This window comes from Phocoena sinus, chromosome 11 (assembly GCF_008692025.1).
Source record: "Phocoena sinus isolate mPhoSin1 chromosome 11, mPhoSin1.pri, whole genome shotgun sequence".
Lineage (NCBI taxonomy): Eukaryota > Metazoa > Chordata > Mammalia > Artiodactyla > Phocoenidae > Phocoena > Phocoena sinus.
Window position 1 is genome coordinate 46,079,392 of NC_045773.1, and position 24,969 is coordinate 46,104,360.

General features: G+C 47.7%; 1 protein-coding gene across 8 annotated transcripts in view; it reads left to right on the forward strand.

Annotated features, from left to right (window-relative positions):
- SNRK (SNF related kinase) overlaps positions 1-15,562 on the forward strand; it is a 134,910-nt gene extending 119,348 nt beyond the window's left edge. For 7 of the 8 annotated variants that reach the window (XM_032648599.1, XM_032648593.1, XM_032648597.1 and 4 more), the window contains 4 exons: positions 489-630; positions 4,501-4,713; positions 7,128-7,262; positions 11,730-15,218. In XM_032648599.1, the coding sequence (XP_032504490.1) occupies positions 489-630; positions 4,501-4,713; positions 7,128-7,262; positions 11,730-12,954 (1,715 nt within the window). In that variant the 3' untranslated portion in view covers positions 12,955-15,218. Of the gene's footprint in view, positions 1-488; positions 631-4,500; positions 4,714-7,127; positions 7,263-11,729 lie in introns of all 8 variants that reach the window. The other variant, XM_032648592.1, reaches the window with a different exon arrangement.
- The last annotated feature ends 9,407 nt before the right edge of the window (positions 15,563-24,969 follow it).

Here is a 24,969-nt window from a genome sequence, read left to right on the forward strand (position 1 = left end):
TGGTGTCTGTTGTAACTTTTCCTTTTTCATTTCTAACTGATTTGAGCCCTTTCCCTTTTTTTCTTGATGAGTCTGGCTAAAGGTTTGTCAGTTTTGTTTATCTTTTCAGAGAAACAGCTTTTAGTTTCATTGATCTTTACTATTGTTTTCATCATCCCTATTTCTTTTATTTCTGCTCTGATCTTTATGCTTTCTTTCCTTCTACTAACTTCGGGTTTTGTTGCTTTAGTTGCTTTAGGTGTAAGGTTAGGTTGTTTATTTGGGCTTTTTTTTGTTTCCTGAGGTAAGATTGTATTGCTATAAACGTCCCTCTTAGAACTGCTTTTGCTGCATCACATAGGTTTTGGATCATCATATTTTGTTTTCATTTGTTTGTAGAAGGTTTTTTGACTCTTCAAAATAAAATCTTGTTAGTGTACTTTTACTCCTCTCAGTGTTTTTTTTTTTCTAACTAATTCAGTATTTAACAGTATGTCTTTGATTTGTAGATATATGGAGTCTGGGAGTGATCCTTTTCATGTTGGTGTGTGGGCAGCCACCATTTCAAGAGGCCAATGACAGTGAAACATTGACAATGATCATGGATTGCAAATATACAGTACCATCCCACGTATCTAAAGGGTGTAAAGAGTAAGTAAAAGAAAAAAAAAAGTATGTGGGTATCTTTGTTCATTTTAATTTTTGAACCCAATATTTCTGCTCTTGTTAAGTATGTTTTGGGAAGTTAACTGTAGAATATGATTGACATTTAATATTGGAGTACGGAATGTATTAGTCTATTTTTCACATATGCCAGTTTTCAAGAAACCCATTTTATGCCTCTTCAGCCTCCAGGAGAAGTGGGTTACTTTCACTTGAAGAATTACCGTAAGAACTACTTTCTCTTTTTGCACCTGGAATTATTTGACATTCCAGAGAACAGTTAGGGAATTTTCTTTCTTGAAATAGACCATCAACACACCATTTTAGGATCTACATAGCATGCCTCATAATTTTATTCATGTACTTCTCTCCCCAGTTGACTGAAGAGCTCTGTTTTGGTTCATGTGACTATGGGAAGAAGTATATGCAAGCTGATTACTTGGAATTTAAAGTACTATATATATAGTACTGTGATATGTGTCGTGATAAATTCGTAATGGAGTCAAAGAACTGTTGGAAGTTCAGTATTTCTTTGATATTGTGGTGATACTTTAAAATAAGGTCACCTGAGATGATAGCTACTTAAAGGATTTTGCTAGAGTAATAAAGTTTTTAGTTTCTCCCATCAGCTGATAAGAAGGAAATCTGAGCTTGAGGAACCTTTTCTCCAAGTGGATCCCCATCTTAGGCCATAGTTAAGAATTTAGGAATTCCAACTCTCCGGATTCAGCTACTGGTTTCTCAGTTTACTAATGATATGAGAATGGTGGAACATACCTTACAGGGTTATTGTGAAAATTAAATGAATTAATGTATATAAAGCTTGTAGCTCAGTCTTTAGCACATAAGTAGCACTCAAGATGAATACTGATGACTCTTCTCCTCCTCCTCCCCCTTATACCCTTACTATTATTATTCTCTACCCCAGGAAGCAGGCTGCTCTCTGGGGGTATATGTTGTGTGCGTGTTAGATGTTTGTAATTCAAGGAGTATCTCCATAGCCCCTTCTGAAAAAACTAAAACAGAGTAACTTATTTTTATATTGACATTTATCATTCAAAAGAATGGATAAAATGTGTATGTAATAAAATGAACCCATTATCCAGCTTAAGATAAAGAACGGTTCTGATATTTTAGAAGCCTCTTCTTGGTGTCTCCCGCCTAGAGGGATTATCTTTGATAATCATAGGACCATTTAGTTTCTACTTTTTCCTACTTTTTCCTTTTTCCTGTCAGTTTTGGTAAGTTTTGTTTCTTAAGGAGCTTGTCCATTTTACCTAAATCTTCAAATTTATTGGCTTCAAGTATTTATAATATCCTCTAATTATATTTTTATTTTTTTTAATTTTATTTTTTGGTACACGGGCCTCTCACTGTTGTGGCCGCTCCCGTTGCGGAGCACAGGCTCCGGACGCGCAGGCTCAGCGGCTATGGCTCACAGGCCCAGCCGCTCCGTGGCATGTGGGATCTTCCCGGACCGGGGCACGAACCCGTGTCCCCTGCATCGGCAGGCGGACTCTCAACCACTGCACCACCAGGGAAGCCCTCTAATTATATTTTTAAAGCCTATGAATGAGTGGAGTTGTTGCCCTTTTTCATTCTCATACTGATTTTTTTGCCTTCTCTATTTTTGCATTCTCTATTTTTGTCTTGATCAGTCTTACATGAGGTTTGTTCATTTTAATCTTTTTCAAAGAACTATCTTTTGTCTTTATTAATTTACTATTATATTTTTTGTTTTATGCTATTGATATTCTTTTGTCTATATTATTTCCTTCTGCCTACTTAATGGGCTAATTCTTTTGTTCTTAAGTGGGGTTTCAGATAATAAATTTTCCTTTTCTAAGGTACTAGTTAAGGCTATAAATTGCCTCTTAGTACCATTTCAGCTGCATCCCATTAGTTTTGATTAATAGTCCTTTTGTTATTCAGTTCTGATTATTTTATAGGTTCCATGGGTTTATTTAACCTATTACTTTCAGAGGGGTATTTTAAATTTCCAAATGTTTAGCTTTACTAATTAACTTTTTGTTATTCATTTCTAACTTAATTGCATTGTGATCCAAGAATATAGTCTATATGTTACTAGTTTTTTTAAAATTGGTAAGGCTTCCTATGGCTTAGCATGGAGTCAGTTTTTGTAAATAATCCTTTTGTTCTGGAAAAGAATGTATGTTTTCTAATTGTTGGGGTCAGAGTTCTGTATAAGTCCTTAAGACTAAGCTTGTTTATTATGATGTTTAAAATTACTTCTGAGTCTTTTGACTGCTTGATCTATCACTTACTGAGATATTCTTCCACTACATGAAAGCATATTATAGGCAAAAAAAAAAAATAGTGATTACCCCCATTAATACAACATTGTAAATGTATTTTTTTTTATTCTTGAAAGTCTCTCAGTGTTTGCTTTGGGTGTTTCGGGGGAATGTTATTAGGTCCAAACAAGTTGAAAACTGTTGTGTCTTGCTGGTGAATTGAACCTTTGTATCACTATTTATCTCTAATGATGCTTTGGGCTTTAAAGTCAGTCTGTGTTGTCTAGTTTTAGCTAACCATTCCAGTTGTCTTTTGGTTAGCATTTATGTGCTATATAGGTTTCCATTCTTTTACTTTAAATCTTTTATTGGCTTGTTTTTAGGTACATCATTTTTTAACAGTTGGGAGCTGGATTTTTGATTAATCCCATCTGACCAATGCTCCCATCTGAGCATTGTCTTTTAATTGGAGAGTTTATTCCATTTATTTTTATTGTGTTCACTGGTAGAAGTAGAGGTATTTGATGTCTTTGCATTCTGATTCTGCCATCGTGTCTTTTAGTTCTTGCAGTGGTACCTTGTTTCCTTTGTAGTTTTTGACTGCGAGGTCAGATTTCTTATAAAATTATGTGGCAGTTCTTTTAAGTTACATTCCCTAGAGAAAGTTTGCATTTGCTTTTCTACTAGTTGCCCATGGGCACGTCCAGCCTGGAACCTCTTAAAATTAACTTTTTCACTATGTGTACCATACAGATATACTATCATTAATTTGGACCCCAAACTTGTGAGAGGACCAGCTTGTAGTTAGAAGTTCTTAGAAGAAATACCCCATCTCACCTCCACAGCACTGTTGAGGCAGCAGATTTCCCTCTTGACATGTTAGCAGTAGGTTTGTTTCTTCTCGTTCATCTTCACAGTGAAGCTGGGGTCCCAGTTCTTTGCAAGGGTTCTAGTTGCATCCCCCACTTTCAGTAGGCCGTACATGTTATATTCTGGTGATATTCTGTTTCGTGTACTCAGTGTGGAAACAAAAAAGCAGAAACAGGCCAAGGCCAACTTTGTCATTTGCTCCTCAGAGTCTTGCTTTTACTCTGTCTTTACCTGCTGAGTAGTTCGTCTGTCCATGTTTCTGTCTGCCCTCCCTCCCTTCCTTCCTGCCAACACAATGCCTTTAAACAAAATATATGTCTAAAAATATATGTCATTTTGGTTGCTTTCATCAGGATGGTCGTTCATTCTTCTGGAAACAGAAGTCGCCTCGTGCACCCTATTCTGTGTGTCGTCGCTGATCATTGTATCTGATTCCGGTATGCCACCATGCCACAGTTAATTCAAGGACAGACGTTGGTACCTAGAGTTACTTCTAGATGATAGGAAACTGCATTTGTGTGTTTGGCTTGTCGGTATATCTGGTGGTTGTGATTTTTTATTTTATGAATCTGATGGCACTTTCTTTATTCCCATCTGCCCCACCATCACCTCTAGTGGACGTAATGAGATTGATGGTATAAGTTTAGGAAACAATTGTGATAAATACGGTAACCCACCATTACTAATCCCTGACAGCAGTTTGCTTTAACAATGGACTTGCCTTCCTTTCCAGCCTGATCACAAGGATGCTACAGAGAGATCCCAAGAGAAGGGCCTCTTTAGAAGAGATTGAAAACCATCCTTGGCTTCAGGGAGTGGACCCTTCCCCAGCCACGAAGTATAACATCCCCCTCGTGTCATATAAAAACCTCTCGGAAGAGGAGCACAACAGCATCATTCAGCGCATGGTGCTCGGGGACATAGCGGATCGGGACGCCATTGTCGAGTATGTCGGCGCCCATCAGTACAGGGGCCGTGGGCGTAGGGTTCTTGGGATGGGCTCTTTTCTTAACGTGTCAGGGCTTGTGGACACTGTGTAATGGACAGGGTTGCCAGTGGGCAGGGGTTATGTCATTTATCTCTAGAGTTTCTGGCCCAGTACCTGGCTCATAGGTTTTGTTGGTCTTTTGTTTTTACTTTTGTACTAGTGAACAGTGAGTCCTGTGGCCTTTCTCCCTTCTTACAGAAGTGGATTGGAATAGACTGTTTTAATTCCCAGTACATGCCTTGTGCATTGCTGTATCCTCTTAATTCTTGGGTCTCCCTCTGGTCCCCATAGGGAAGCAGGGACACTCAAGGGGGCGACACCACAATTCCTCAAAATCAGGGGTTGCTGTATGCGTCCAGTCGCACATTTTTGTAAATAAAGTTGTAGTGGCCCACAGCTGAGCCCATTTGTTTACATGTTGTCCATGGTAGCCCTGTGCGGCAGTAGCGGCGTCACGGCGAGATGGACCGTGTTACCTACAAGACTCGAAGTGTTTACTGTCTGGCTCTTTAGAGCCCTTGCTGCAGTAACCTGGAACCCACGAGATGCACAAGTTGTTAGTTACATTTTTGAAAACCAAAGACAGTTTTTTATAACCTAAGAAGTTGGGAATCAAGGATAATATAAAGATGCAGTTGCTTTAACAATGATATGATTCATTTCTGTAAGAGGTCCTGTCTGTAAAAATATGAAGCGTTTCCGCAAATGAGAAGTCAAAAGTTATTTAACCCATTGAATGAAATAGTTGGATATGATGGAAAGAGGATGTACTCTGGGGGGCAAAAAAGAGGTTCCCATCGGGAGGGCCACTCTGGCCTGGCTGAGTGATCTGACCCAGGTACCTGTCCTCGAGGGAGAGGAGGCTGCAGGCTGGACTTACCTCTACAGCGTGGCAGACTGTCACACGTGGCACCTGAGGGCCTGGTCCCTGAGAAGGGTGGTGTCTGTATAAAGGACATGTATCTTTAGGGTACACTGGAAAGAAGGGTTTACAAAACTAATCATCATTTTGGTTTAAGTACACATTTCTTCAGATTTCTGAGTGCATTCTCAGTTTTCACAGATTGACCTAAAGAAACAGAGAAGTGCGGGACACTTACCCTTTCTGCCAAGGACGACACTCACTTTAGGAATGTGTGGAAAATGATTTTTCACTTTTGAGTGAATAAAAAAGGCTATTTGCATCGCCCTGAATTGGCTTAATATTTTTAAATGAATAAACACATGCAGTGGTGTAGTATAGAACTATTTAAGTCATGTGAATTCAATTATCAATCCAGAAGGAGAGGTGATGCCTCAGGTGATGCCCTGAGCCCGAGTCCTCCCGGCTGGTCTCAGGCAGGTCTTTCTTGCTGCCCACAGTACGAGCAGCTCGTCACTGCAGGGTGATTCCTGAGCTCATGGACACATTTGTTGGTCCCCTTAACACAAGCCCACAGCTCTCCCCAATGCTCAGCTGAGGAAGCCACTCTGAGAAGTCATTGTGGCCCAGAATTTCACCTCGGGCTCTTCGTTTAGGACCTCTCACCTCAGCCCCACTTGCCCCCATTAGCTGAGGCCCCACCGTCCGTTTTGTGAGGAGAGACTCCTGTGTCGTTTCCTCCCGAAGTGTTCATTGCATATGTTCGCTAACTACAGAAAGGTCCTGAAAAGCATAATTACATATTTCTGGGCCTTGTGGATCCTCTGTGGCATTCCTCCTGTGTCCCACTACCAGCCAGCTGCAGGAGAGCAGGCAGGCTGTGTGCTCCAGCACGGTGCCGGACAGACCGCGGACTCTCAGAGAGCATTACTTTTGAGGTGGATGAATGAACGCGTAGATTTTATTCAAAGAAGAGGCTAATGACATGCTTTCAATGTATTAATAATTCATTCATGTCGGAAAATGCCAATAAATACAAAGAGTATAAAAATAAAAAGCTTTTTCTAATTTTTCTGATTGATACTAGTGTTTCAGTGTACATTCATGTAACTCATTTCATAGTTCTGCTGGAAGCAAGTAAACCAGTGTAATGGAAATAAACACTGACACACATTAAATTTTTGGATAATGTGTACATTCTTGGAAACTTCATGATTTTGTGCATCTAAAACCAACATCCAGCTCAGCTGCCATCAGCATTTTGGGTTTTTCTTACTAATTGAACGTTTTTATGAAGTTGTGACTTAGAATTTTAAGAATGATCTACTAGGTTTTTTTTCTCATTTGTGTGTGTGTGTTGGTTTTTTTTTTTCCCCGTAATTTTAAAGATTCCAGGTCATTGGATTTTATTTGCTTGTACTTAAAAAAAAAAAAAAAAAAAATCCAGTTCTGCTTGTGGAAAAACAAACCTGCGAATGTGGCTTATATTCACTCTCTCTTATTTCCTCAGAGCCCTGGAAACCAACAGGTATAACCACATCACAGCCACTTACTTCTTGCTTGCTGAAAGGATCCTGAGGGAAAAGCAAGAGAAAGAAATACAGACCAGGTCTGCAAGCCCTAGCAATATCAAGGCCCAGTTTAGGTGAGAAAAAAATCTTCACTGATTTTAGTAAGTTAACGTTTTGAAATAGTGAACTTTTTTTTTTGATGTTTCCTAAGTCTGTGGGGTGGGAGTATAAAGAGTGGTGACAGCCTCGCTGGAGGGGCCACCTGTGAGCCCTCCACGTGAGCGGGGGTCCTGGTTCCTTGGTCACCAGGGATGCCTTCGTCTCTCGGGCTTAGTGGAGAGGGGCTGCAGTTGCTGGCTTGGCCACAACGACACCTGCAGAGAAGCAGCAGCGTCAGGCTAGCGTGCCAGCTAGTGTCACTAAGCTCTTCCAGATCGGACATGTGTAAATGCGTTATCTTCTTTAATTTTTCATTCCAGGAACAAGGCCAGGTTTTCCCTCAGTATTTGACATGATTTTAAAAGACATACAGAGCATGTCTGTGGCATGATGCTGTCTCAGGGTTTCAGGGATTCGGCGTCACGTCAGCTAGTTGACTGGTCAGCCGCTTGATCTTGGGAGGCCACTTAACCTCTCTCTGACTCAGCTTCCTGTGAAGTGGGAGTAGTAATCCTGTTTACCTCTTGGGGCTGTGGTGATGGATAAACGAATTAATACATGTGAAGTGCTTTGGACTGGGCTTCACGTGTTTGCTGTCATTGTTGAGAACGTTTCCCCACCGCATCACCTTTGGTAAAGCAGTGACTGTGCGCTCGTCTCCCCTGTGTTTTCTTACCCCTTCCCTTCCTTTCCCAGCTCTCCCCCTTCCCCCCGACCCCCTCCCCTTCTCCCCCTACCTTCCTTCTCCTCTTTTTCTTCTGCCATATTAGCTTTCCATTTAATATCAAAGCTTGGGAAGGGTTACTTTTTTTTGTCACCATTATGAAAATTTATTTAGACTTTATCTTTATTCAGATGAAGTAATCCATGGAATTATAGTGATTCAAAAACAGAAGGAGGGACTTCCCTGGTGGTCCAGTGGTAAAGAATCCGCCTTCCAATGCAGGGGATGAGGGTCAATCCCTGGTCGGGGATCTAAGGTCCCACGTGCCGTGGGGCAACTAAACCTGTGCGCCACAACTACTGAGCTCGCGTTCCTCAACTAGAGAGCCTGCGTGCTGCACACTACAGAGCCCGCATGCTCTGGAACCTGCATGCCATAACTACAGAGCCTGTGTGCTGCAACTAGAGAGAAGCCTGTGCGCCACAACGAAAGATCCCACATGCTTCAATGAAGATCCCGTGTGCTGCAACTAAGTCCCGACGCAGCCTAAATAAATAAATATATAATAAGTAGTTAAAAAATTTTTTTTAAAAACTAGAAGGGTGATCTTGGTTCTAAGTAATTCTCTACTTGTACATAGCTATATAAACATATATGTGTGAATATGTAACAGTAATTACTACTTAAAAGAGGAGGAATACCATTGGATTTTAAATTACTTGCAGTCACCTTGCCATGTGTCGGTTGTTGCTTGGGATGGAGCAACAGAGAATAGACAAGAAAACGTTCCCGGGTGACCGAAGACTAAATATTTAGAAGTCTAGTTTAATGGGAAGATGAATTTGGTAACTGCATCTATATCCTGGACATATTCTTGCATGATGAAAACTAGACACTCTGTCTGGTGTCAACTTGGAAGAAGACTGGGCCCCAGGGAGCATGGGGACCCTTGCACATGGGACAGACCAGGAGAGTGACAGTGAGTGGTTAGGGTCAACCTAGTCGTGACCCGAGCCCTCTAGTGTGAAAGAGTGGCTCCAGAGCCATCACCACATGCTGCGCCACCAGGCCTGGAGCCACTCCAGTGTTTTGGAGAAGGGAATATTTGGAATTGAACGGTTTTATTTTTAGGGGAACAGATCGGAGCTCAATCTGAAGTTGAGCAGATATGTAAATGAACTAAATTGGTTTTACTGTATCATAGAAATTACAAAGCCAACAGTAGTTATAAAGAAATATCAGAGCCTTCCATGAACTTTCCTTTTACCCACCTGGGGATTAGAGTGGAGATGCTGTTGGGGCCTGTCCTCCTCCTGGGGCCCAGGGCCCACTGGCAGGTGGTGGATGTCTGCTTACTTGCCTTCTCTTTGTTGTCAAAACCCTGCACCCTAACTTGGTTCCATTGCTGGGTGTGCCTTGGGGTCAGAGTGACTTGGGGTGCAGAAACGTGGTTGGCGTCTAACCAGCAGAGTCATTTGTGGGGCATGGGTAGGTCAAGTCAGGGAGAGCGAGCCCCAGAGAGCGGATACGCTCTTTGGGTCCTGCCAGCGTGGGATGGAAACACGTGTATTCTGTTAGAAGAGCTTTGTGAAGGCTTCTGGGAGCTGAACTCCACACGGGTGGGACCAGTGCCCGCATCCTTCCAGAGAGAAACTAGGAAGTAAGGAAAACCACAGAGGCCTGACTGCAAAGGTGCCATCCATTCGATAGGCAGTCATTCAGAGGGCTTCCTGGGTTGCAGAGTGAAGCCGCTGCTCTGGGGGTTTAGTAACCACTGAACTCAGCCTAGATGTCACTGTCTTCAAGCCCGTGTGGCTTTGGGCAGGTTGCTTACACTCTCTGTGTTTTGATTTCTTCACTGTCAAGGGAGGATGGGATTGTGGTGGCATTAAATGAATTAATTGCTGTCAGGCTCTCTCCACAGTGCTGGCTCTAGTAAGTTCTCCGTGTGAACTGTGCTGTCAGTGTGACTCGTTTATAGTTCTTGTTAGCAGTCTTTCTCATCTTTCGTTAAGATGAGCCGTGATCTTCTTACAGTGTTGTGCTCATTAAGTCTAGCACAGCGCTGGGGCCAGAAATGTTCTTAACAAACGTGAGCTGCTTAACCATCTGATTTACTCCTATAAATAAGAGCCATTGGTTCAGAAGTGGAGCTAGCGTGTCTGGTAGAGCTGCAGCGCTTAGTAACCAGCTGGTGTCTGGGGGTGGGTTCTGAGGGTGGTTTCGGCTTTCTCTTGGGGTTGGTGGGGAGAGAAGCGCCTCCGGCACATCTGTGACCTGCCCCCCTCGGGTGGACTGGCTGCCGCTCTGGTGGGTCAGACGCACTGTCTGCACCTGCCTCCCACCACAGGGACCCCGGCGTATGCCAGGGTGACCTTTTGGGTGGCTGCTCTCTGAGGAAGCAGCCTGAAAGGAGCATTGTGTGCCATTTCCTAGGGCCCCGAGGCTCATCTGGAGTTGGTACAGTTGTGTTGTGAGGACAGAGGACTTGTCCAGAGACGCTGCTTGACCTCAGAATCATTGAACACCCAGCTTCTGTAAACTACCAAGCAGTGACCAGCAAACGGACCCACTCCATCCTCGAGAGAGAGGAGGAGGCTCCGAGTTGGGGGAAAGAGGTCTGCTGTAAACTCCTATGGGTTTTTTAAGGCTATAGATTTAAATTGGGTTTTATGTCTAGGATAACGTAAGTGGTGTGACGTGGAAGTGTCAGCGTACCAGTGGCTGTTTCAGTGTCACTGGCGTCTACTGTTCCCCTGAGCAGAGAGGGCAGTTGAGAATTCAAGATGTTTATTCAAAACAGGCTGGAGACCTCACTTTCAGAAGTCTTCCTTGGGCTATCAAGCAGTGTTCTTACCACTTGGGTGACTGGATTAAGGGATAAAAGCAAAGTTTAAATAACAGTGGATTTTGCTATGCAGGACTCTGTTGTTGTCATTTAAAAATGTATGTATTGGGCTTCCCTGGTGGTGCAGTGGTTGAGAGTCCGCCTGCCGATGCAGGGGACACAGGTTCGTGCCCCGGTCCGGGAAGATCCCACATGCTGCGGAGCGGCTGGGCCCGTGAGCCATGGCCGCTGAGCCTGTGCGTCCGGAGCCTGTGCTCCGCAACGGGAGAGGCCACAACAGTGAGAGGCCTGCGTACCACAAAAAAAAAAAAAATTATTTAGTTTAGAGGGTGCATATTTTAACTGGTGAAGAAGAGATTTATGTATGCCAGTATTCACTGACTTTCCTCTCCAGTATATTTAAATGCAGTAAACTATTTCCATTTGTTTTTGTAAACACCAACTATTAACACCATCCAGTAAAATCTGGAGGACTGGAAATTTCAGGTGAATTTATTAGCAGTGATATACCTTCAAAGGTTGTGATCTTAAGACGAGAAGGAGCAAAACCTGTGTTCAGGTTTTGCTTTGGTGATAACTCCCTTGTACTTTCTAAAAAGGTTTTTCTTGCGCTATAAAACGTTTCTATAGAAAAGATGTTTGCCCCCTTTTCTGACAACCGTGATGAAGTTTTCATTTGGCCAATAAGCCATAAACTGAACCACATTTCAAAGTAACATTTGCCCTTCTAGTGTCCTTGTGATGTTTACAGGATGTTGAATGGGTTTGCAAGGCTGCTGTTTCTTTTTTCTCTTTCGTTTTTTGTTTTTTTTTTTTTTTGTAAAGTGTGTATTTTGTCCCAGTAAGTTTTATTTAAGGTACTTGGGTAAAGTCTGTGTACCATTACATAGCTTTTCTTTTTTTTTTTTTTTTTTTCAATCTGTTACATAGGCAGTCATGGCCAACCAAAATTGACGTGCCCCAGGACCTTGAGGATGACCTCACGGCCACTCCTTTGTCCCACGCGACTGTCCCTCAGTCTCCTGCTCGGGCTGCCGACAGTGTCCTCAACGGCCACAGGAGCAAAGGCCTGTGTGACTCGGCTAAGAAAGACGACCTCCCCGAGTTGGCCGGGCCTGCGCTGTCCACGGGGCCACCCGCCAGCCTGAAACCCACAGCCAGTGGGCGGAAGTGTCTGTTTCGGGTGGAGGAAGACGAAGAGGAAGACGAGGAGGACAAGAAGCCCATGTCCCTCTCAACACAGGTGGTTCTGCGCCGCAAGCCATCCGTGACCAACCGCCTGACGTCCAGGAAGAGCGCCCCGGTGCTCAACCAGATATTCGAGGAGGGGGAGTCGGACGACGAGTTCGACATGGATGAGAACCTGCCTCCCAAGCTGAGCCGCTTGAAGATGAACATTGCTTCCCCGGGGACGGTCCACAAACGCTACCACCGCAGGAAAAGTCAGGGCCGTGGCTCCAGCTGCAGCAGCTCGGAGACCAGCGACGACGACTCGGAGAGCCGCCGGCGGCTGGATAAAGACAGCGGTTTCACCTACTCCTGGCACCGCCGGGACAGCAGCGAGGGGCCCCCAGGCAGCGAGGGCGACGGCGGCGGTCAGAGCAAGCCGAGCCGCGGTGGCGGGGGCGCGGACAAGGCCAGCCCCAGCGAGCACAGCGCTGGCGGGGGCGGCCCCGCGGGGGGGTCGGGCGGCGCCCCGGGCGGCACGTCAGGGAGTGCCCGCCGCTGTGCCGGCCCCGGCTCCTCCACGTCCACGCAGCTGGCGGCGCGCGGCGCCGGGGAGCTGGTGGAGAGCCTCAAACTCATGGGCCTCTGCCTCGGCTCCCAGCTGCATGGGAGCGCCAAGTACATTATCGACCCGCAGAGCAGCCTGTCGTTCTCCAGCGTGAAGGTCCAGGAGAAGTCCGCCTGGAAGATGTGCATCGGCTCCGCAGGCGGTGCGGCGCCCGCCCCAGCCGTGGGCGGCATGAAGTTCTTCTCCGACCACGTGGCGAACACCACCGTGGAGTTGGACCGGATAAAGAGCAAGAATCTGAAAAACAACGTGCTCCAGCTACCTCTGTGCGAAAAGACCATCTCTGTGAACATCCAGCGGAACCCCAAGGAGGGGCTGCTGTGCGCCTCCAGCCAGGCCAGCTGCTGCCACGTCATCTGACCTCGGTGCGCTTCCTGCTCAGAGCGGCGAAGACCGGCTCACTTCACTGGTCCCTTTTCGGTTTTCCTCTTTTAAAGCGGGCAATTATTTATTACTTTTTCATTTGTTCGCCTGACGACTTGACAAATGCATGGTCTTTGTGCATGCTGCTAGACACTCCTTTTTTTTTTTTCCAGCCGAACAGTCTTGTGTAGTTTTTACATTTATAATTTTAATGTGGATGATCAGGATTAAATTAAAATGTATATTTGGAACCTAATATAAATGGAGCACTTAGAAATTTGATGTTCTGCACTTGACCTAGAGAGAGAAAAAATGATTTTCCTTGTGAAAAACCCAAATTCCTGCTCCGACCTTCTGTGACCTGGAACCTCCGTGATCTGAGGCACACTCTGGTGTCTGAGGCAGAACCAAAGCAATAACGTCGTGATGCCATCAGGCCTGGCGCCCGCGAGCGCGCCGCGCGCCCCCAGATGCCAGGGCCTGTGCAGAGCGCAGTGAGCGCCTGCACGGACAACCTTAAAACCATGTTTCAACATACCCACACCTGTTTGTCTTAAGCTATAGGTGAAAACAGTTTGGGCTCTTAAAATTTAACTGAAAAAGATTTTCTTGTTTTGTAATAGGTGAGATCAAGTACTTAGATTTATAAGGCAGCTTCCCCCGTAGAGGTAAATCACAAGCAGACAATCTCATTTTGTAATGTGGTAAAGTGAACTGATGATGTCTTAACTCTGCTGACAGAGCGTGTGTCTGTCTAACAGAACAAAACGATGCTCGGTGTTCATTCCTTCCTGGAGGGCACACCCCAGGGTTCCTTTATAACCACATAGATAGAAGAAACTATAGGGCCTAATATAGAAGCAAAGGTGTACCCAGATGTTGGCAAAGTGAAAACCCCATAAATTAAAAAAAAAAAAAGATTATTGGCATTTGATTTTTAGGAGTTTGATAATTAGGTTGTCTCTCGTTAACTTCCATTCTTTTACGTCTTTTAGCTCAGCTACCTATGAAAATTGGCTGATTAAAAAATATACATAAAAGGGTAAGAATTCACACATAAAGCAAGCAAAAATGCACAAAGCCTGCTTTGTTTTTTTTGTTTTTTTGCTGGAAGTGTTTTTCACTTTGCCTTCCTGCAAAAACAATAATCAAAGAACTTTTGCTTTAAACTATTCCTGTACAAAGACTACTTTTGACCAGATAATCATCTTTCGTGGCTTTTATCCTGTAGGACACAGTATCATTTTGGAAGGGACCAGATGCTACTTTTTCGTGCTGTGCCCAGGGGGTCTTAAAAGCAACACTTAGGGACATTGGTGATAGGATGTGGCTGGGCCCCAGGGCCTTCCCACACTCATCAGCCTCCTGTCGTGTCTCTGCAGTGACAGTTGCCTGGTCCATGGAGTGGGCAGAGCACCAAAGGACGGCATTCCGTTGGTCACGGTTTCTCCAAGTACACACTGACTCTGCTACTTTAGGATTCATATGTTTTACTCAGAACTCTGAATTCCACAGTATACTTACTAAACTAAGTAAAGATGATAGTCAAAATACTTATTTTACTTTCTAGACCTAGGCTAGATAACGTTTTAAGCTACAGCTCTAGTTCATTGTGATATTTATAATTGAGAGCTATGAGGATAGGTGTGTGGGTGAAGCCATAGAACATATTTGCTTGAAATTCTTGAGCAGGGATCTTATAAAGGGCCAGAAATAAGATGTGTGGTTCACATAGATAGTGAGCGTAACATCTGTATTAAACGTAGGAGAGAAGTTTATAAAGGGCATTGGCAATAAACTCTTTGTTGCAGCTGTTTTCCAAGTAATGTAAATACTTTTTCCTGTGATTATGTATAGCCTTGGAATGGCACCTTTTAACTAACCCTATGTGTTTGGTTTTCAATGGTTTTTTATATTCAAATGTATATATGGTGCTCACTTTTAGGATCAGCAGTGTTGACCATTTATGCTGCATAGCTGTATCATAGCCTTACTAGTTGTGTGTGGTTGGTTGACCCTCTGGGTGTACAAATGTTAGTCCGAGTGGCGTCCTACTCATTTGTTCATAAGTGAATGGTTGTGCATGTGTTGTGTGTCATAGTATGTCGTCACATAAAAGGGAGGGAGCAAATAACCATTACATTAAGATAATATTGGACCAAATGACTTACTTGCTCTAAACAGTTTCTTGTACCCCTTAACCTGTCTTCAGAAGTTGCATAGTTACAGTAGTGTGTAAATTAAATATTGTGGAAAAACAATTAGTCTTGTATTTTTCTGTATGTGTGTATATATATATATATATACATATATATACATATATATATATATAAAATGATGTACTTCTGGCAGTTCTATCTGTATTTAAAGTTGTGACAATCTTGACACTGATTTTAAGGATAGCCGTGAGACTGACTCAGAGAGGTCCCTTCCAAGTAAGAATTGATGTGTGTTAAGAGGGTACAGAATTATCAGCTGATTTGGTCGGTTGCTTCCACTGCTGGTTGATACTCCTCATTGTGTAAACATTGACAGGTATGTGACAAATGGGAAAAAAAAAAAAGTCCAGATAATAAAGTGGCATATCGGTGTTCGGCAATGTAAACTGTGTCGCATTTCTTGTTTCTTCTTATGAACGCAGCTCTGTATAGTCCCGGCCTGGGTTAGACCGAAGTTCTACGTGCTGTGCGCGCACCTGCACCACCAGATGTGACTGAAAAAATGCAGTCGTGACTGTTCTCACTTTAAACTCGTGACCATAAGTCTCAGGTGGGTCCCAGGACTGCCCATGAATTAAACTTTATTTCCCCCATTATCTGCTTTCCTCACTCAGCCAGTCACCACGCTCTCAGTAAATAAACCGAAGCAGTTAGAACTGCCCCCAAGCTCCCACTTCTTCCTTCCCACCTTCGTATGTATCCGCATGCCCTGCTCTTCCTCCCGGTCGTGTGACTCCAGGTAAGTCCCTTCGCTTGCCCCTGAAGACTTTACAGGTGTTAAGTGAGACAGACCTGAGGACTTTGTCATTCTCTTCTTCCCTTTGCACTGTCAATCTTTGCCTCTCTACTAGATTATTCCTAACAGCAAACAAAACGGACATGATTTTATTCCCTCAAATGTTTTGTTTTCTCTCTAGCTCTTGCCACATTTTTCTGTTCCTCTCCTCACCTCTCTCTGAACCCTTCCAATCAGGCACTGCTGCTGTCACCCCCACCAAAACTGCTTTGCTCAAAGTCAGCAGTGATCTCCATGTGCTAAATCCAGTGGTCAATCTTTAGAAACAGCTTTCAGGTATAATCCACATACCGCATAATTCACTGATTTATATCGTACAATTCAACGGGTTTTAGTATACTGACAGAGTTGTGCAACCATTACCATAAACCCCAAAAGAAACCTTGTACCTGTTAGCACATTCTCCCTTTCCCCTCAACTCCCAGCCCAGCCTAAGCCAGACAAACACTAATCCAGTGGTCACTTCCAGTCCCACGTTAGCCTTTGTTGTTGATCACTCTTCCTTGCAAACTTCACGTCGTTCAGGACTCTACTTCTACCTTGCTGCTCTTCAGTCCACTAGCTCCACGTTCTCCCAACCACTAAACCTGGAATGCTGCAGGATTCGATTCTAGATCCTTTCTGTATCTACACACAGTCTCTTGATCCTTAACATCCATGTGCTGATAGAAGCCCGAAATGTACTTAGCCCATGTCTCCCGGGAACACCAGATTCCAACTACCTATTTGATTTCTCTATTTGGATGTGTCTGATAAGCGCCTCAATTTGTACAAGTCCCAAACTCATAATCCCCCTCAAATCCTTACGCTACTAACGTTCCCCATCTCATAACTGACAACTCTAAACCTTCATTTGTTTTGCACAAGTCAAAAATCTTGGTGTCAACCCCCACTCTTTGATCCCAGCATCCAATCCATGAGCGCATCTTATTCACCATTCAAATATTGACACCTCATTGCCTCCACTCCTGACATTCTGGTCCATGAACATCATCATCACTTATCTGGTCAACTATAAAATGCCTCTTAAAGGGTTTCATCACTTTTGCTGCTTGTCTCTCTCATCTGTTTTCCATTCAGCATTGTGAGTGATCCTTCTAAAAGCTAAATCGTGCTATGTTTTGAAAGGTGATTAATTTCCAAGCATTTGAAGATTTTCCACATAAGTTTCTGTTACTAATTTCTAGTTTGTTTTGTTCAGAAATCATGCTTTGTGTAATTTCTATTTTTTTTAGTATATTTTTTATTTCTGGCTGCACTGGGTCTTCATTGCTGTGCGTGGGCTTTCTCTGGTTGCGGTGAGGGGGGTCTACTCTTTGTTGCAGTGTGCGGGCTTCTCATCGCAGTGGCTTCTCTATTGTGGAGCACGGGCTCTAGGCGCACAGGCTTCGGTACTTGTGGCAGGCGGGCTCAGCAGTTGTGGCACATGGGTTCTAGAGTGCAGGCTCAGTAGTTGTGGCACCCGGGCTTAGTTGCTCCACGGCAGGTGGGATCTTCCCGGGCCAGGGCTCAAACCCTTGTCCCCTGCATTGGCAGGTGGATTCTTAACCACTGCGCCACCAGGAAAGCCCCTGCTTTGTGTAATTTAAATCTTTTTAAGCTTAACTGAAATTTGTTTTATGGCCCAGCTGATGACCTATCTTGGTGAATGTTTATGTGAGTGCTTGAGAAGTGCTCTTGCTGGTAAAGTGTTCTGTATGTTTAATACGTGTCAATAATTAACTCAAGTTGATTGATAATGGTATTCAAGTCTTCTGTATCCTTACTGATTTTCTGTCTCATTATATAAATACTGAGAGAGAAGTGTTGAAATCCAGCTGTAGTTATGGATTTGCCTGTTTCTCCTTTTAGTTCTATCAGTTTCACTTTATGAAATGTGAAGTTCTGTTGTTAGATTTAAGATTGTTAAGTCTTCGTGATGAATTGGTCCCTTTCATCATTATGAAATGTTGCTCTTTACCCCTAGTAAGTTATTTTTTGTTCTGAAGTCTACTTTGTGTGATACTGATATAGCCATTCTAACTCTTTTTGACTTGTGGGAGTGTATTTTACTTCTAACCTATGTGTATCTTTATATTTAAAATAGGAGTTTGGGTTTTTTCTTTTTTGTTTTTTTGTAGGCAGCATGTAGTTGGGTCTTGCTTTTTTGTCCAGTCTGCAAATCTTTACCTTTTATTTGGAGTACTTAGACCAATTACATTTAGTGTAATTATCAACATGGTTGAGTTTAAATCTACCTTCTTTCTAATTGTTTCTACTTGTTTCATCTGTTCTTTGTTTCTTTTTCCCTCTTACTAACTTCTCTTGGTTTAACTAAGCACTTTTTATTGGCTGTGTGCCTCTCTTATTTTTTTCTAGAACGTAACCTTACAACTATATACTTCCATTTTCTTCCTTCTCTTCTTTGTACTGTTGTCAATCATTTTATTTTTACGTATGCATACACAGTTTTGTTTTAGGTAGTTTTCTTTTTAAGAGAGGAAACGTGGAAAAAGTCTTATATTACCAACATCTCTATCATTTCCATCACTCTTCATTTCCTTGTATAGAGCCACATTTTGGTATTTTCCTTCTGCCTATAGAACTTAAAATTTTTTATAGTGCAGGTCTGCTGACTATATTCTGACAGCTTTTGCTTGTCTGAAAAGGTATTTTTACTTCATTTGTGAAGGCTGTTTTCATTGGGTATAGAATTCTAGCTTGACAGTTTTTTTATTGCAATGCCGGACACCGTGAATTTCACACTGTTGAGTGCTGGATTTTGTATTCATGTAAAAAGTGCTGGGTTTCGTTTTGGCGTAGGGTTACTTGGAATCAGTTGGATCCTTTTGGGTCTTGCTTTTAAAGTGTGTTAGGACAGATCCAGAGCAGTCTCCAGGGCTAATTTGGCCCACGACTGAAGCGGTACCCTTCTAAGCACTCTACCGAACTCTTTCCACTCTGGCTGGTGGGAGCATGAACTGTTCTCAGCTTTGTGTAAGTTCTAAGCGTTGGTCAGTCTACTGCTTTCCGGGGGGGGGGGGGGGGGGGGCTTCTTCCTCCAGCTCCAGGTAGTTTTCTCACGCACATGTAGCGATCGGCTCTCAAAGACGGCAGATTCCAGTTCTTGCTCACTCCCTTGTGCAGCAGGATATGCCAGACCTCAGGCTACCCCTTTGCCCCGAAGTCCAGCAGGGGTTGGGTTCCTCAGGCTTCTGGATCTGGCGAGGGATAGTTGAGAAGGGGAAATGGGATCTAGCCTTTCTTGAGCTGATGGAAGCCAAGCACATTGTGACTGCTAGAGAGTCGTTTGTATTTTTGAGGATCCCCGACTCCCGAGCACCTCTCCCAGCAAAGCGTTACGTGTTGGAAAGTCAAGAAGAGGGAAGACACAGAACCTTGGTCCTTGTGACTTCATAATGCCCTTGGGGAAGAAACAGGGATTTAAATTAGCACCAGATGACCATCAGAGGTGGTGACGGGTCACAGGGCACTGCTGTGAGGGCCAGGAGAGTTCCAAGACAGGTGAGCCAGGGGAGGGAGGGAGAGTGCAGGAGGCAGAGAATTGAGCTGGGTAGGATCCGGGTCATCGGTCCCTGTGAGCCACAGGAGACAGGCGTGGACTTTGCTGGGAGAGAAGGGTCACGGGGACTCCAGGGTTTCTGGACTGGAAGACTGGAAGAACTGGAGGACTGCGGGGCATGGCTAGAAAGATTGTTGCCAGGTGGAACATCAGTGTTAGGGTAGAAAGGAGACAGACTCAACATCCCACTGTCACTCAGGGCCCCCGCTTAGAAGGGCCCTCTCTTGGCTTAACACTCTGCTCTTAGTTTGTTGTCCTGAAATTCTTGAAACTTTTGAAAAGGGGGACTGCATTTTCATCTTGCACTGGGCCCTGCAGGTTATACACCTGGCCGAGGGGTTAGCTCTATTCTGCAGGTATGAAGGAGGTGATCTCAGCCACGAGGATGGGAGGCTTTGGCGAGAGCAGAGGCCCAGAGAGAGCAGCCGAGGCCAGAGACAGAAGCCCAGGGGCCACCTCAAGTGTGGGGCTGAGAGGAGGCATCAGGGAAACAAGGAGTGGAGGCCACCGAGCGGGAGAGCGACAGGTGAGCCCAAGAACTGCTCACTGAGGCTGTGGTCTCTGAGCAGCAGAGACAGCTGTGAGGCGGAGGAGAACGAGAGGTGGAAGCAGGTCCTGAGGAGGCCTCTCTGAGAAGTGTCAGCAGTGAGGTGGCCGCGGTGATGGGGAGTGTGTGGGCGGTGCTCTGAGAGCGCCCCGCGGGAAGGGACCGGTAGGCGGGCTGCGGGGCTCAGAAGGGTACAGGGCCTGCCCACAGGCACGGCACTGACCCGACCCCAGAGCCCACCCCTCAGGTTGCCCGGCTGCATGTGGCGAGGGGAGACAGGGGATGACCTCTGACCTTCCAGAGGGCTGGGCAAAGCAGTATTAAAGCACTAGGCTGTGGGTTCACTTTAAACCACACTGGAGCTCTTACATAACAGATGTCTGTGCATCTTGTTACCCTTCTAATACCTGAAAGAATTCCAAATTCTGTGAGACCCCTGGTCCTGAGGGATGCGGACACGCAGATGAGACCATGTCGGGCAGCTCATTACACCTCGTGACGGGAAGGCATTTGGAGTCAGGGGCTGAGACCTGGTCTCACAACATGTCCCGGGGGTTCCAGCGTGCCGAAGCTTCCCTGGGAGCAGATTAGGACCGAGGAAGAAGCGTCTCTCGGCCCCGGGATGCCTGTGGTGTGTTAAGGAGTCGGTACCTTCAGCGTGTTTGTGTAGGAAGCACAGCAAATACCTGGACCAGTGGGCACACGGTTTAGGTGGGAGTCAGCACATCACTGGGTCGGTTCAGGTTATTAACGCAGATCCCTACCTGCATCCTTCCTTCAAGTGTGGCCCAAATGCCAGGGGCTGCTCATCCAGGGCACAGGCAGGGCGCCCCGGCTGGCGGGCAGTCGGGCGGGTCCTGGAAGGCAGTTGTTGGTACCACGCTTGGTCTCCCCGTTTATTTAGCTGACTCCATCTGCAAAGAGCCAGCCCTGTGGTGCCAGTTTTCGGCCTTGTGTTCTGGGATTGGAGGGGCAGGGATCACTGTAAGTGGCTCTTCAGCCTCCCTTAGGGTGGAAACATATTTGTTTCCTGTTTTTGAGCCAGGCAGCTGTGTAAAGGGCAGCGTGGATCTGTGTCTGCACTACTGAGTTGCCCTCTGGTCCTTTGTTCGGCACTTTGATGACTTTCCTGGTCCTGAGCAGATGACTGCCTTCACACCTTGGGCCTGTTGGACACCTGCCGGGGCGGGGGGTCAGCAGACCTGGGTTCACCCGGCTGTGCCCTTCCCGTGTCCTCCTGCCTGGGCCGCGGTGCTCTCGGCTGTGCACAGGAGAAGACAGTGGGTAGCGGAAGGAGCCACGTGATCCGATGGTTTGTGCCGCGTTCCCCCCGTCCCCCGAGGGAGTTCACCAGCAGCCAGAAAGGTCCAGAGAGGAGGCCACGTGTCATCTGCGTGATCTGTGCCACAAGCTCAAGGGAAAATGCCATCGTATCTCTTTTACGTTAGTTGATCACGTGAGGCTCACAGACCAGTTAGCAAGAAGCCTGGCGTCCCCTCCCTCCTGAGTGGTGGCGGCTCTGCCTCTGACCTGCCCAGGTATCCCAGGGGCTTTCAAAGGGTCGTGGGGCATGCCAGCGCCGGGTGTTGGACCTGGAAGGTCTCTTTGGTCCTGCGCCCCGTTGCTCCTCTGCCCCAGGTCCTGTTCAGGCCCAGGGGTGCCTATCCAGTGCGAGGGAGGTGCTTGTCGCTCCAGATCCCTGCCAGACCGGGGCCCCCACCTGGCACCTTGGTGACGAGGCAGCAGGGGAGGAGGCTGGCTCTGCGGGGCTGTTAGCATCGGCCCCTCCTGGGGAGAAACCGGCAGGGCCTCTGCTCCCCTCAGTTCTCACACTCCAGAGCGTGCGGCGTGTGGCAGCGTCCATTGCAGGCATCCTCGAAGACGTGGAGCCCCAGGCCAAGCTGCCAGAACCCCGTTCCTCAGGCCTGGGTGGCGGCACCCGAGCATCCGCAGTGAACAGGGTGCAGGTGGTTCTCTCTTGGGGTCTGCGGCCACTCTCTGAGGCCCACTTGCTGATGCCAGCCTCACTGCCCACCCAGTGCAGGGCTTGGTTGGGGCCCCAGCTAGCTCGCAAGACCTCCTAACTGACTCTTAGGAGGTTGGGAGGAGGAGCGTCCCATAGCCTTCCCAGGTGCCCGCTTGTACAGACACCAGAGACCACAGACGGACCTCTTGTCAGGACGCGCGGAAGCGCCCTCCTTCCTCCGCAGAGGCTGTGGCCCCTCGTGGTGGTGACGCAAGGGTGCTCCCAGGCTGGAGAGTCCTGAGGACACAGCTGCCCCGGCAGAGGGGTCATGTCTTTCCTCCAGTCCCTGGTGGCCCTGGAAGGTGCTGGTGGCTCCACTTCTGTCAGGTCCCCTCTCTTCAGGCCACCCTAGGGCAGGGCATGGAGGGCAGTCCTCGGACTTGGCTGACCCGCAAGAAGCTCGCCGTTACCTGCTGCTTGCCCGGTGCCGGGGGCTGTCCTTGCAGGGCCGTGGGTTAAACCCGGTCAGGAAGAGTCTGGATCCCAGGGTTCTTGTTCTGTGGCCTTTGGTCTTCCATCTTCTTGTTGCTAGTTTCCTGCTGGAAGGAGGGCAGGAGCTCCAGGGTCAGGGCTGAGAGAGAGCTGGGGCCGAGGGCCTGGTACGGGCTGCAAGCACCGTCCTGGCAGATGTGGGCCACGCTGCTGTGAATTCCCCGAAGCCCCCTGTGCCTCAGTTTTCTCATCTATAAAATAGGGACAATAGGAGGAAACTGAGGCCCAGAGGGCGTATCAAGGAGGGAAGTGGCCTCCGGCTTCACTGTAGGGCTGGGTATCCCTAACCATTTGCTTCTAGTTTCCTCCCAAAAGTCAGCAGCATAAAGATTTGTTCTCACGTCTGAGCTCTGGAGCCGCTGGTGGGGAGTGAGTCAGTGTGGCCACCAGCGGGGAGAGAAGGGTCCACTGCCTGCCCCGCCGCCTGCAGCAGGCCCACCAGGCTGACCATAGAGAACAAGGGGGCGCCTGTGTGGGGGGCACGGGCCCGGCCCCTGCCCCCGGAGGCCCAGTGACTGTCAGTGGCCCAGAACTGAATGTCATGCTGGTGGCGTGAGAGGGGATAGTCGGGCTGAGAAGTGAATTGGGCCAGGGCATGCTGGCAATCTGTGGACTCAGTGACAGCCTGTATTTCGTGGCTTGAGGGAGGGTGGTAGTCAGGGGAGAGGCCACGGCAGGTAAGGAGCGGCGCTGCGGCCTGGCTCTGCCCCAGAGAGCGTCACGACCAGTGAGGGCCACCTCTGTGGCTGCACACGCCTCGTCTCGCTGGGACCCTCCCAGCAGGGCCAGCGGCACGGGGCTTGTGCGGGAATGGGGGCATCACCTGTCTCCGGCTCTCCCCAGGTGCTGAGGCTCTTCTCTGGGGACCTGCCCACGCAGCGGCTCCTCGAGAGCCGTCTGGTGACCGGGCTTGGGTCCAAAGACCTGGGGTCACTGCGGTGTGGGCAAGGCCTCACGCGCCCTGAGAACCGGGGCAGGCTGTGTGCACAGGAGACCGGGTTCCTGGCCGCCCGCTCCCTGCTCGGTCTGGAGACACTGCTGCCTCAGCCTCCTGCTGGCGCCATCGCTTTAAGCACCTTTTCTTACCCGGGGTTTGGGCTCCTGCCTCACCTGCTCCAGGTAGGCAGTGCCTGCAGCTCTTGTCCACTCCACAGGGGAAGGTGGGCTAGGAACGACGAGAGGAGGGATGTCCCGCGGCCGGAATCCTCGGGGTGTCTGGGAGAAGTGGGGAGCAGTGCAGCTGAGTTGGGGGTGGGGCACGAGGACCCCAGGGCTAGCAGGGCAGCGGGGCGGCGGGGGCGGGAGCAGGCCGGGGGAGCGCTGCCGGGCATCCTCCTCACGCACGGGGGCCGGTGAGCGGTGGTGGGCAGTGTCATCCTGGGTGTCTCCCTCAGGCCGGTTAGGGTGACGAGGAACTACGAGACGTGCAGTGATGGACACCTTGGTTTCTTCCACCCCTGCTCCTGGGCACCTGCCAGAGGCCACCGACTCCGAGCGCTGGGACACAGAGGAGCTCCGGGGGCCTAGCGGGCCTACGCGGCATCTCCTTCCCGCCAGCCTCCCTCGTCTCCACCTGACCGGCTCCCACGCCCATCCTCCTCCTCCCCGAGGCCCAGGAGCCCGCCCCAGTGAGGTGGTCCCCGCGTCCAGGCTGACCCGGCCCTGTTTCCCCCGAGCATGACTGGCTTAGTCCTGGGTAAGTGACGTGGTTCTGCTGCGTCAGACTGAGGAAGGGCAGGGGGAGGCTTCTGGGAAAGACAGTCGTGAGCGCAGGGAGCCCGGGGTCCGCACTGTCGCAGGGCGAGGAGGGCCAGCCTGGAGAGCAGCTGTGAGCCCGCGGGTGGGGAGGTGAGCTGATGGGGTCCACCCGGAACCCACCACCTCACACCCAACTGCACTCATGTGACTGGTCCCCAAAACCCGCTCTGGGGGAGACAGCTGGGTCCAAGGACCCACCTGAACTTTGTCCTTTCCCAGCAAACACAGGCGCCCAGGCTGGAATTGCAGGGAAGCTCTTGGCGCCTCAGGACTGGAGTGGCGGCTACCATTCCCTGGTGTTTTAAGACACAGAATGCTCTAGAAAGTATCCATCGAGCACGGAACCACCAGTGAGTACTTGTGCCATGCAAGGCCTTAGACCAAGGGGGCAGGGCAGGGCTGACCACAGGTGGCCGTGCTGGCAAAGACGACAGTCTGGCAGCACCCACTGAACAACCACGCGGGGCAGACGGGAGAGCTGGGCTTCCAAAAACATGCGTGGAGCGGGCCTGCCGTGGCCACCCCAGTCTTGATGTGAAGGAGGGAATCGAGGGGCCGGGCTCGGAGCGAGGGACACGGGTCTAGACCTGCCCGCCCTTCCCGAGATGGGCC